This window comes from Nerophis ophidion, linkage group LG02 (genome assembly GCF_033978795.1).
Source record: "Nerophis ophidion isolate RoL-2023_Sa linkage group LG02, RoL_Noph_v1.0, whole genome shotgun sequence".
Lineage (NCBI taxonomy): Eukaryota > Metazoa > Chordata > Actinopteri > Syngnathiformes > Syngnathidae > Nerophis > Nerophis ophidion.
Window position 1 is genome coordinate 87,256,004 of NC_084612.1, and position 13,342 is coordinate 87,269,345.

The following is a 13,342-nucleotide window of genomic DNA, read 5'->3' on the forward strand; positions in this document are numbered from 1 at the left end:
CATGCCTTGGTTGTCCTCTTTGTGTAACATGTTTAGCCTCTTCTTCCAGTGATAATAATACATGTAAGAAACATAGTTTATTTGCTGTAAATGGAGGATTATTGACTTAGGAGAGTGGCTCCCCACAGTGAATAGAGATTACATAGCTGCTTAGCAGCCTCTCTGGCAGATATTTCTTCCGGTTTGCAAACTGAGCATCAAAAATAGGAATCAATTTATAGACATTTGGACATTTTCTTTCTACAGATCGTTCTTTCCGGTGTGCTGGAGCAGGTTGTGAACTGCAGAGACTCCCTGGCGCAAGAGTATCTGATGGAGTGCATTATCCAGGTACGTCATGTGATCATCTATCTGAGCATGAAGTTGCGCCTTTAATGCGTTTCTTCTCTGCGTTGCCAGGTGTTCCCAGATGAGTTCCACCTGCAGACCCTGAACCCCTTCCTGCGCTCCTGCGCCGAGCTTCATCAGCACGTCAACGTCAAGAACATCATCATTGCCCTTATTGACAGGTACCTTATGTAAAAACGAGCGTGTGGATGGACGGGTTGTAACGCGAGGGCTTCCTTTCAGACTGGCCCTCTTCGCCCATCGAGAAGATGGGCCCGGAATTCCCGCTGAGATCAAACTGTTTGACATCTTCTCTCAGCAAGTGGCCACTGTCATTCAGGTCCTTCATTTATAGCCAGCCTTTACTCTTCGTTTTTCCTGCTTTCTGCTTTCAGCCAAACAGCTATTTGTTTTCATTCCATGATTGTTTTTCCCGCCCTTCTTCTTCTCGTCCTTCAGTCTCGACAGGACATGCCGTCCGAGGACGTGGTCTCCCTGCAGGTGTCGCTCATCAATTTGGCCATGAAATGTTACCCTGACCGTGTGGATTATGTAGATAAAGTGTTGGAGAGCACCGTGGAGATCTTCAACAAGCTCAACCTAGAACAGTAAGTTCCGCAGTCGCCGACTATCCGCGTTCCTGTATGAGCGAGATAAGGCACCAAGGTTGTAAGAAATTTCAGACTTTTAGACAGGATTGTTGCAGCATAAAATGTCTGATTTTTCAAGGACTGAAAGCACAAATTCTGACGATTTAAGGCTTAATTTGGCAGCTTGTGATTTTATGAATGTTTTTAGTGTTTCAAGGGTTTGTAGGGATACAAATATTTCTACAACTCATGATTCAATTCTATTCAACATAGATTCTTGATTCAAGTTAATTCTTTCTGTGTTTTTTATTAGGGATAAGCCGATCAATCGGCCACTGATCTGTAACGGACAATTTTTGTGAAAAAGTATGTGATTGCCAATTATTGCCTTTCAACGCCAATCACAAACACTAATCTTCTCTAGGTGATTTTTTTGTTTTGTCTCCTGGCTGACAAGCTAGCTGGTGCCCTAAGTTGATATTTAACGCCGCCATTAAAGCAAAAAAAACAAAACACCCAGCATTTTTTAGTATTTAACAGGGGTCCTATTATGCAAACCAACTTTTCTTACCTGTTTGTACCTGTTTTTGTGTATTTAGGGTAGGGCTGGGCGATATGGCTGCAAACTGTATCACAATATGTGTTTTACATCATATCTTTTATGTCAACATCGATAATTGGGGTGTGAATGTTCCGTCCGATACTTGGTCTGACGATTTGATTCAGAATTGATTCTCGATTCAAACAGATTCTTGCAATGTAGTATTTGGTATAATAATGATTATTGTGAATTTTGGTATAATTTATCAAAACAGGTTAAAGGTTAGAAAAACTAAACACATTTTTATTGACTGTTTTTTAATTTAAAAAAAAATTGTATTTATCTTTTTTTAAATTACAAAATAATTTAGAATCTAAGTATATAAAAATCACTATCCGGATGTGATTTTTTTTTTTTTTAATTATTATTTATTTATTTATTTCTTTTTTGCGCCCCTGATAATTATTGATATTTTTATAACCTATAGAAAAAAGGACCAAAAAAAAAAATGAAATTAAATGTTTTTATTTCAAATGTAACCTTTAATTATAGATCAAGGCAGAAAGGATAGGAAATGTCAACACAAGCAATGAAAAGACTCATAACGTAAACAACATTTTAAAATCACATCGAACTCTTAATAATAACCTTCTAAAATGAAGTTGAATAAATAAGGAATACGTTAGAAAGGCTTAATAAAGTGTAAGAAAATAGTACAAAGTGTAAGAAAATAGTACAAAGTCTGAAAATGTAAACATAGAGAAACCTGAGAAGAACTATTTTCTGCAGGTTTAGTACCAGGAAGTTACTGTTGTGCTCCAAAGGGTGAGCACGGCTAAGGTGGTGTGGTGTTACCGGTCTTGGTGAGGACGAGTGGCTTGCATAATATATGGACCACGATGTTCTGAGTATGAACTGTTTTAAAACATTCACAAAAACTGCCATACTGTCCAGGTGACTTTTTATGTTTTACCCACAATTTTTTTTCTCTCTGCAACAATCATTTTTAGTTTCTATACTCACTCAATGCGAAGACTCATCAGCCAGACAACAAGATGGCGCACCCAAATTGGATAGTTGTTACTGTTGCCTGATGGGCTGTCAGCGTGTCACACCCACTCATTAGTGATCACTTCTTGCGTTGCTCGTTTACGTTCATTGAGCGCCTTGGTTAATACAACCAACCTTGCTTAGCAACTCTGTTTCTTTTCATGAGGAAGAGTTACTGATGACATCTGTTAAACAAGACAAGAAGCAAAGAATTAAACAGAGACAGAATTAAAATTGGCTCAATTTGAAGAGAGACTCATGGACACTGTACCTTTTGTACAGTGTTTCAGCACGCTCTGGCGAAAAATTGTACGCTTCCTCCTTTATTTGAACTTTCTCTGACCACATGGCAACAGTTGCTTCTAAGGGACGAGGGTCATAAACAGTTCACAGAAAAGGTCATAAAACATTTCAAAGAAGCGGTGCCTGGAGGGGAGTCTAGTCCTGCTTCCTCTTCACTTTTGTAGCTCTTAGGTCAAACAATATCTTTCTGTTGATTACAATACATGAAAGAAACAGAACACCTTCATTTTGCTTCCCGCCCTACACAGTGGAGTTTTACAAGCCTTCTTCTTTGTAGGTTCAAAGACATGTTTTTGCTTCTCGCCGGGCACTCAATGCAACACAAAGTTTTTGTGATAACTTAGAAACAATTATTCTAACAAAGACAAAAAAATTTTTTTTAGCAAAAGCATTTTTTATTGATATCGATTACGTGTTTATATATCTTGATATTGTTTTATAATCCATCCACCCATCCATCCATTTTCTACCGCTTTTTCCCTTTCGGGGTCGCGGGGGGCGCTGGCGCCTATCTCAGCTACAATCAGGCGGAAGGCGGGGTACACCCTGGACAAGTCGCCAACTCATCGCAGGGCCAACACAGATAGACAGACAACATTCACACTCACATTCACACACTAGGGACCATTTAGTGTTGCCAATCAACCTTTCCCCAGGTGCATGTCTTTGGAAGTGGGATCATGTCATTGATTAATAAGGAGATAGAAGTATTCTGCATTTTAAATCAATTATCTCAGTGATTAACAATGAAATGTAAATATTCTGCATAGTAAATCAATCATGTCATTGATTAATAAGGAGATAGAAGTATTCTGCATTTTAAATCAATTATCTGAGGTTTCACGGGGAGGACATGCAAACTCCACACAGAAAGATCCCGAGCCTGGATTTGAACCCAGGACTGCAGGACCTTCGTATTGTGAGGCAGACGCACTAACCCCTCTGCCACCGTGAAGCCCTAAATTAATCATGTCAGTGATTAATAATGAAATGTAAATATTCTGAAATGTAAATATTCTGCATAGTAAATCAATCATGTCAGTGATTAATAAGGAAATAGAAATATTCTGCAGAATAAATCACTTATGTCAGTGATTAACAATGAAATGTAAATATTCGGCATAGTAAATCAATCATGTCAGTGATATAAATATTTTCGTCACTTATGTCAGTGATTAACAATGAAATGTAAATATTCGGCATAGTAAATCAATCATGTCAGTGATATAAATATTTTGCATGGTAAATTAATCATGTCAGTAATTAATAATGAAATGTAAATATTCTGCATAGTAAATCAATCATGAAATGTAATTATAATCCAGCCATAAACTATTCTACAAACAGCTAAGCTAACTGTAAATACAAGAGTTCTGCCGAACTCAGCAATAAATAGTTGAATTAGCGATTGGCAAAAATCTGCGGGGAAACTGTGGGGATCAGACAAAGTTGTGAGGCCGTGCATAATTTGCGGTGGAATGGTTTGAATTTGCGTGAATTGGTGCCGTTGCCAAATTCTGAAGGGTCGGGCGTACATTGTCATAGGGTGGGGCGATATTGCCTTTTATAGATACCTCGATATTTTTAGGCCATGTCACGATACATGATATATATCGCAATATTTAGCCTTACCCTTGAATGAACACTTGATGCATATAATCACAGCAGTATGATGATTATATGTGTCTACATTAAAACATTCTTATTCATACTTCATTAATATATGCTTATTGTAAACTGTCATGCAGAGAGGGAAATCACAACTAAGTCAATTTACCAAAACTGTATTTATTAAGCAGTGGCACAAACATTCATGTCATTTCAAAACAGAAAGTGCAAGAGTGTCAGAGACATTTTAAAACAAACTATTACTGCACTTTTGTGCATGATGTCACTAAGATGGCATATCAAAGCAACACTAAATGAAAGTGCACTTTTTGTACAGAACGCCACTACAGTAGTTAAAAACAAATAAAGCATGATGTCACACGAGATATTTCAATAAGTGTCACATAAAAATGAGCTGCATATCAAATAGTATATGTCCTACGGTGTTGATCTTGAAATAGTTGCTTCGGGCATTCTGTTGGTGACGTGCACAGTTTGAAGCACTCTTCATTCCCTAGCGGGTGACTTTTTAAATGGTGCTACAATTTAGCAGTGCTGCCACTTTTTGTAGCAACGCTTTTGCCGCATAAGTGTTCAACATATTCCCGCTTGAAGCCAAACCACCACCAGATGATGAATCCTGTGCTGTTTTTCTTGGGAATTAATTCTTCCTCCATTTGTTACCAGATTGGCACCTTCTCTCTCTGGTATTACCACCCACACCGCACCGTTGGCATCACAGCTAATGTTACCGTGTCGCTAATTCTCTGCTCCCTTGGAGTGTGTGACATTGCTCACGTGACGTGTGTAAGAAGGTGCGCTTGTTTTACGTCTCTGTGAGAAGGAGAGACAAGAAAGAGTAGGAAGAGCCTGTAGTGTGATGCCCGCAGCGAAAAGCAACTGCGTGAGAACGTATACCCGAATATCACGATTATAGTCATTTTCTATATCGCACAGAGACAAACCCGCGATATATCGCCCAGCCCTACAGAGTCACATGACCACAATGGACTCTTCGCTCCCACAGCATAGCAACCAGCAGTGCCGTGTCCAAGGAGCTCACCCGGCTGCTGAAGATCCCGGTGGACACGTACAACAACATCCTGACGGTGCTGCAGCTCAAACACTTCCCGCCGCTCTTCGAGTACTTCGACTACGAGTCGCGCAAGAGCATGAGCTGCTACGTGCTGAGCAACACTCTGGAATACAACACAACCATTGTGTCCCAGGAGCAGGTCCGGTCCTTTTTTAAAAAAACGTGGAGTTCTGCCTCTCTAGCGTTCTCTAACCGAACGTCCTCTCTTTGGTCTCGGCAGGTGGACGCCATCTTGAACCTGGCGTCCACGCTCATTCAGGACCAGCCCGACCAGCCTGCTGACGATCCCGATCCGGAGGACTTCGCGGAGGAGCAAAGCCTCGTGGGTCGTTTTATCCACCTGCTGCATTCTGACGACGCCGACCAACAGTACCTTGTGAGTGCACATTTGTCACTTTAGGGACACGGTTCTTGCTCCTGGTCATTGATGTCCGCTCCCCAACGCGTGTCCAGATACTCAACACAGCCCGCAAACACTTTGGTGCCGGTGGAAACCAAAGGATTCGTTACACTCTTCCTCCTCTGGTGTTTGCGGCCTACCAGCTGGCCTTCAGATACAAAGAGAACTCATCACTAGTGAGTGTGCGGCGTTGTTAGTTCAAACTCTTCTTTATTTATTGGTGTCTTCCTTGCTCACCACAGGATGACAAGTGGGAGAAGAAGTGCCAGAAGATCTTTTCCTTCGCGCACCAGACCATCACCGCGCTCATCAAGGCCGAGCTGGCCGAGCTGCCTCTACGACTCTTCCTGCAGGGGGCGCTGGCTGCTGGCGAGATCGGCTTTGAGAACCACGAGACTGTAGCGTATGAATTCATGTCCCAGGTAATAAAGTATTTAATGTTAGTCCTCTTTTCCACTGCACGGCACCAAATAGGGTCCCCACTTGGCTTTGTTTTTTTACCAGTTTGAAGTAGAGATGTCCGATAATGGCTTTTTTGCCGATATTCCGATATTGTCCCACTCTTAATTAACGATTCCGATATCAACCGACACCGATATATACAGTCGTGGAATTAACACATTATTATGCCTAATTTTGTTGTGATGCCCCGCTGGATGCCTTAAACAATTTAACAAGGTTTTCCAAAATAATTCAACTGAAGTTATGGAAAAAATGCCAACATGGCACTGCCATATTTATTATTGAAGTCACAAAGTGCATTACTTTTTTAAAGATGCCTCAAAACAGCATGAGAGCATGAGGAGGTTGAGGTAGGGGGTAGCGGGGGTGTATATTGTATCATCCCTGAAGAGTTAGTGCTGCAAGGGTTTCTGGGTATTTGTTCTGTTGTGTTTATGTTGTGTTACGGTGCGGATGTTCTCCCGAAATGTGTTTGTCATTCTAGTTTGGTGTGGGTTCACAGTGTGGCGCATATTTGTAACAGTGTTAGAGTTGTTTATTTGGCCACCCTCAGTGTGACCTGTATGGCTGTTGACCAAGTATGCCTTGCATTCACTTGTGTGTGTGAAAAGCCGTAGATATTATGTGACTGGGTATGCACGCAAAGGCAATGCCTTTAAGGTTTATTGGCGCTCTGTACTTCTCCCTACGTCCGTGTATACAGCTGCGTTTTAAAAAGTCATACATTTTACTTTTTGAAACCGACACCGATAATTTCCGATATTACATTTTAAAGCATTTATCGGCCAATAATATCGGCAGTCCGATATTATCGGACATCTCTAGTTTGAAGTCATGCTGCGTTTCGTTCCATTTGCTGGTTTCAGTTTTGAGTTCAGCTTCTGCAGGTTGGAAATCATTCAGAGTTTAACTCAGAAACATCGATAAAATCCAAACCGCTTTGAGTGCCTTTCTGCCAGACTGTTTCTCTTGAGCGCACATGAGAGCGGTGGTGTGAGAGAGTGTGGTGGCACACAGTCATAAAGAGTAATGATGGAGAGCGATGGCTCAAATAAAAACAACGAGGGGTAAATATAGTAAAGGGCTCAAAGTAAACGAGAGAAACTAAAAAGTTGTGCGCTCATTTTAAACTGATAAAGTCGTGTTTGCACTGTCAAACGGAGTTGACATTTCTCAATATCAGTACATCGATGAAGCAGCACGTTACCAAAAAGCATTGTGCATATTTAAGAAAGCAGAAATAAGGTAGAAGTTTATTTTGGTAGTTAACGCCCCCATATATGTTTTACTAGCATAACAGATGTTTTATTCAAACAGATGTGAACACATGTCACTGTTGACATTTTGTATGTTAATGCTAACAAATCAAACACCACTCATCTAATTTAAACCTTTTTAGATGTGGATGTGTGAAATTGTTAAATTTTTTGTCACACAATTTACTATATATTAAAGTATTTCTATTACATATATGTTTTCTTTACATTATTCAACAAATAATACGCGTCAAATTTAGAAAATACATAAACATTTGAACTTTTTTAAAATAACTAAACTTTATCAGAGAGCCTTTGTTTAGTTTACCTCTATTATTTATTTATTACCTGGTTTAGGCTACACTCGGATTTATTTTTAATAACGGGATGCGCTCATGTTAAAAGAGCAATTTTGATGGAATGTTCATTTATAAGAAAAAAGGATTCCAGGCTCGGGATCTTTCTGTGTGGAGTTTGCATGTTCTCCCCGTGAATGCGTGGGTTCCCTCCGGGTACTCCGGCTTCCTCCCACTTCCAAAGACATGCACCTGGGGATAGGTTGATTGGCAACACTAAATTGGCCCTAGTGTGTGAATGTGAGTGTGAATGTTGTCTGTCTATCTGTGTTGGCCCTGCGATGAGGTGGCGACTTGTCCAGGGTGTACCCTGCCTTCCGCCTGATTGTAGCTGAGATAGGCGCCAGCTCCCCCCGCAACCCCGAAAGGGAATAAGCGGTAGAAAATGGATGGATGGATGGAGGATAAGGATCATCAGAAAAATCCTTGTTTGTTTCAATTTGGGCTGTAATGATAATCGGTATTACAATTGCGGTAAAACTTTCCACGATTAGTATTGTAAGTATTTATTTCGGACATGCATAATAACAACAAAGAAGAGAAACAAAACGATAGCAAAAAAAAAATTATGAAAAGAAAAATAATACCAACATAATGATGTGTTTCGAACATGTATACAGTTACAATGTTTACATCGCATGTTTACAGTTTTGCATTCTAACATGTTCGAAAAGGAGTAGGAAGAAGCAGAGATTTTGAAATCCTACCACTTTTTCCGTTTAGAAATTTGTAACAATTGTTCATTTACTTTTTTAATATTTAACACAACAACATTATTATTAGGGTACTTTTATTTTTAATTAAAAACCGGGATTGATATCTGCAATTTGATAAACTCATGGGCGGACTGGCGCCAACTTTACAGTCTGTACGGTGCGATCAAAGACCATTGAACAGAGTAGGACACTGCAATGCCTGCTTGAAAAAGATTATCAGTGAAACATAAGAAAACACAAAACATGCAAAATGATGGGTTTTTTTCAACAGTGTTTCTATTTGTTCTAGTTGTTAAAAAAAATAACTTGGTCAAAATAATTCAGTGTTTATAAGTACTTTTTGAGCACATTTAACAATTCCGTGATAGTTTTTGGTCACACTGTGATATGAAAGTATTCATATTGTAACATCTCAAGTTTTAACTATTTTCCCTAAAAGCAGCATTAAAGGGGAACTGCACTTTATTGGAATTTTGCCTATCGTTCACAATCATTATGAAAGATATGACGATGGATGTTTTTTTTTTCTTTTAATGTATTCTAAATACTAAATAATTGCTATCAAAAGTCCGCTTACAATAGAGCCTATGAGAGCTGCTCTATTTTGCCTATAAAGCCCTTGAAAAAAACATCCAAATACTTCCATTAGGTTTTTATAAGCATGCTGTAATGTAGTAACAGGCACATATTTAGATCATTTTTAAGCCATAGGCAGGGTATTGATTTCATAAACCCATCACAACACTCACTTTTCCTCCCCTAAATACATCACTGATTATTTATTACTCACTGCAGACTGCATGAGAGCCAACAAACATAATAAAACACCACTTACTGTACAATGTCTGCTGTCATTGGGTTACAGACTGCTACGATGTTCTTGCATTCCCGTGTAGAGGAAGAATGACTCATAATCCTTTCAAAGAAAGGGGGGTGGACCTAAGCGTATTTTTGTGTCGTTCTTGCCATTCCCGTGTCCTTACTGGCTGTCGAAGTGTACCAACTTGTCGGAATACGTACTCAGCCTTCTTCTATCCAAGTGAGAGGGACGATTTGTTTTCTAGAATAAACTTCCAAGGAGCAAGGAAACCAGTCGATCATGTCAAAACTGCACACAAGCTTGTGATCATGCTTTAATGGAATTAGGTGTTAAATCACCAAAATGATTACCGAGCGCGACCACCGCTGCTGCTCACTGCTCCCCTCACCTCCCAGGTGGTGGAACAAGGGGATGGGTCAAATGCAGAGAGTAATTTCACCTTACCTTGTTCGTGTGTGACTACCAGTGGTACTTTAACGTAATAGTTTGTCTGCGTTAGCGCTTATAATAACAATATCGCTAATACCTTGTGTAGATTCCTAATGAAGCATTAGCTTGACGCTCCTCTACTTTCTCCTGCTTGCTGCGGCAACGACAAACAAAACTCCAGATGCTCCTCTTCGTTTTGTATCGTTTACTTGTGAACTTAATCAGTCAAAAACAGAAAACAATAACAATGTGGGAGCAAATGAATGGAAAAATAAAGCGAGTTTGTTACTGTAAGAAAGAGTTAGAAAAAGTAAGAGTAAGTTAAAAAAACTGTGTGGCTCGATTTCCCCATACCTGACTGCCATTACCCATAATACAATGTGTCCAAAACCATATTACCAAACAGATCTTTCCGCCATATATGCAATTAAAGTTATATAATCTTCACTGTATTAAAGCAGCATAAAATAATACATAATAAATTATTCAGACAAATATAATAATTACAAATAAAGTGTACCTTATAATTATTCTAAGCATGCAAACAAAGTAAATAGTCCCATATTGGCTGAATAAACATAAAGCACCTTCCATAAAATGTAAATTAACTCAAACAGCATTTAGGCTCCTACACTTGGTTAATATTCAAAAGTCACAAAATGTTAATGGAGTATTGTTCACAGTTTTTCAATGGTTATTTATTGGATTTTAATGGCGAAATATTCTGTTCATAACTTTTATGGACGGAATTTCTAGGCGCAGTCAAGGCGTTGAGGGGTTCCGGTTTGGTGACCGCTGGATTAGGTCTCTGCTTTTTGCAGATGATGTGGTCCTGATGGCTTCATCTGACCGGGATCTTCAGCTCTCACTGGATCGGTTTGCAGCCGAGTGTGAAGCGACCGGAATGAGAATCAGCACCTCCAAGTCCGAGTCCATGCTTCTCGCCCGGAAAAGGGTGGAGTGCCATCTCCGGGTTGGGGGGGAGACCCTGCCCCAAGTGGAGGAGTTCAAGTACCTAGGAGTCTTGTTCACGAGTAAGGGAAGAGTGGATCGTGAGATCGACAGGCGGATCGGTGCGGCGTCTTCAGTAATGCGGACGTTGTACCGATCCGTTGTGGTGAAGAAGGAGCTGAGCCGGAAGGCAAAGCTCTCAATTTACCGGTCGGTCTACGTTCCCATCCTCACCTATGGTCATGAGCTTTGGGTCGTGACCGAAAGGATAAGATCACGGGTACAAGCGGCCGAAATGAGTTTCCTCCGCCGTGTGGCGGGTCTCTCCCTTAGAGATAGGGTGAGAAGCTCTGCCATCCGGGAGGAACTCAAAGTAAAGCCGCTGCTCCTTCACATCGAGAGGAGCCAGATGAGGTGGTTCGGGCATCTGGTCAGGATGCCACCCGAACGCCTCCCTAGGGAGGTGTTTAGGGCACGTCCAACCGGTAGGAGGCCACGGGGAAGACCCAGGACACGTTGGGAAGACTATGTCTCCCGGCTGGCCTGGGAACGCCTCGGGATCCCCCGGGAAGAGCTAGACAAAGTGGCTGGGGAAAGGGAAGTCTGGGTTTCCCTGCTTAGGCTGTTGCCCCCGCGACCCGACCTTGGATAAGCGGAAGAAGATGGATGGATGGATGGATGGATGGCGAAATAGAGGACCTCCCACTGGCTCCGCATATACTATTATTAATTTTGACTTATAAAACTTGTAAAAATACATCCGTCATGTCTTTCATGATGATCGTAAACGCTAGGCCAAATTTCCCCCCCAAAAAGCAGCTCCCCCTTCAGGTTAGAAAGTGGGTTTAATTCAATTACTCGATTAATCTGAATAAATTACTCGACTACTAAAATAATGGATAGCTGCAGTCGTAGTCACGAAGCGCCACCGTACACTATGCCGCTTGAGTAGCTTTACGTGCACCTGCCAAAAAATATCTAACCTTACACTCCGCCACTCTTTCTCGAACGCCTTTGATTTCAGATCAACATTAGGATCAGTAACATGAAATAGTTCCGGCTCGATAACACTTCTCTCTTTAATTACCATTGTTTGCCACAAGCTATATAGATGACAGGAAATGTTGTTGCTCACTGAGTTGACGTCACGTTGCACACTCGAAAGCCATGAAATCAGAGGTGTCAAAATTTCCTTAACTTTTGCAGGTTTGGAAGTAGGGATGAGTACGCTTTACATTTGAAGTGATACGGTACCAATTCCCAGGTACCTGGGACTCAATACAGGTACTGAACGCTACCAATTTTCTGTATCATCGTGTGTTAATAAATATTGTTTGATAATTACATTTTATATTTCAATGCAACATTTAAAAATGAGCTGATTATTACAACTGTGCTGTCCAGTTGTCGTATTTATTTTTTTTTTTTTACCATTTAAGTCTCATTTGCAATGCAGTTCCACGTCCAAGACATTTGATGGCAGTACTGTATAGGCTATCTATGGTATGATGTCCAACTAGGCAGTCATTTTTCCATGAAGCTGGTATGTTGCGCCCCACAAGGTGTTTATACTGTATACTGTACACAGCTGTTTCATTATAATATTAATTCTAGTTGTAGTTGTCATTACCAAATTTGAATGTGTTAAAATAGCCATGTAAAGTTGTTAATGCTAATAGTAGCCTGTCTATGGCAAATCCAATTTGTATTAGCAACAAGCGAGCACATTTTGGAAGAGTGCAGCCTTACTTTACGTTTGAGGGTTAATGCTAATAGTAGCCTGTCTATGGCAAATCCAAATTATATTAGCAACAAGCTAGCACATTTTGGAAGAGTGGTGCCTTACTTTACGTTTGAGGGTTTTTCTACCAAGCATACTTGCTTTGTTGGTGTTGAAAATTGCAGCCTTACTGCTGCTGATCCGCCTCCGCTTGGGATGGTTTCCTGTTGGCTCCACTATGGACGGGACTCTCGCTACTGTGTTGGATCCACTTTGGACTGGACTCTCACGGTTGTGTTGGATCCATTATGGATTGAACTTTCACAGTATCATGTTAGACCTGCTTGACATTTATTGCTTTCGGTCCCCTGGGGGGGGGGGGGGTTGCCCACATATCCGGTCCTCTCCAAGGTTTCTCATAGTCACTGTCACCGACGTCCCACTGGGGTGAGTTTTCTTTGCCCTTATGTGGGCTCTACCGAGGATGTACTTCTGGTTTGTGTTTTGGTTTGTGCAGCCTTTTGAGACCCTAGTGATTTAGGGCTATATAAATAAACATTGATTAATTGATTGATTGATACTTAGAGGGAGTTTGGCTGAAAACCCAAAACGTGGGTGTTTTTTGCTTGGTGGTGAGACAAAATTTGCCATCAATCCCACGCGGTTGCTCGGCATTGTCCGTGGGTGCTCAGGCCTTGAAGGACCCACGGGATCGGC

At 40.8% G+C, this 13,342-nt stretch overlaps 1 protein-coding gene across 1 annotated transcript in view; it reads left to right on the forward strand.

The window, feature by feature from the left end:
* Positions 1 to 13,342, forward strand: part of vps35 (VPS35 retromer complex component) — a 37,587-nt gene that overhangs the window by 19,746 nt on the left and 4,499 nt on the right. Inside the window, exons 7-14 of the mRNA XM_061893278.1 lie at positions 247 to 330; positions 400 to 509; positions 571 to 667; positions 787 to 935; positions 5,447 to 5,654; positions 5,736 to 5,891; positions 5,969 to 6,091; positions 6,158 to 6,337. Coding sequence (XP_061749262.1) covers positions 247 to 330; positions 400 to 509; positions 571 to 667; positions 787 to 935; positions 5,447 to 5,654; positions 5,736 to 5,891; positions 5,969 to 6,091; positions 6,158 to 6,337 — 1,107 coding nt within the window. The remainder of the gene's footprint in view (positions 1 to 246; positions 331 to 399; positions 510 to 570; positions 668 to 786; positions 936 to 5,446; positions 5,655 to 5,735; positions 5,892 to 5,968; positions 6,092 to 6,157; positions 6,338 to 13,342) is intronic.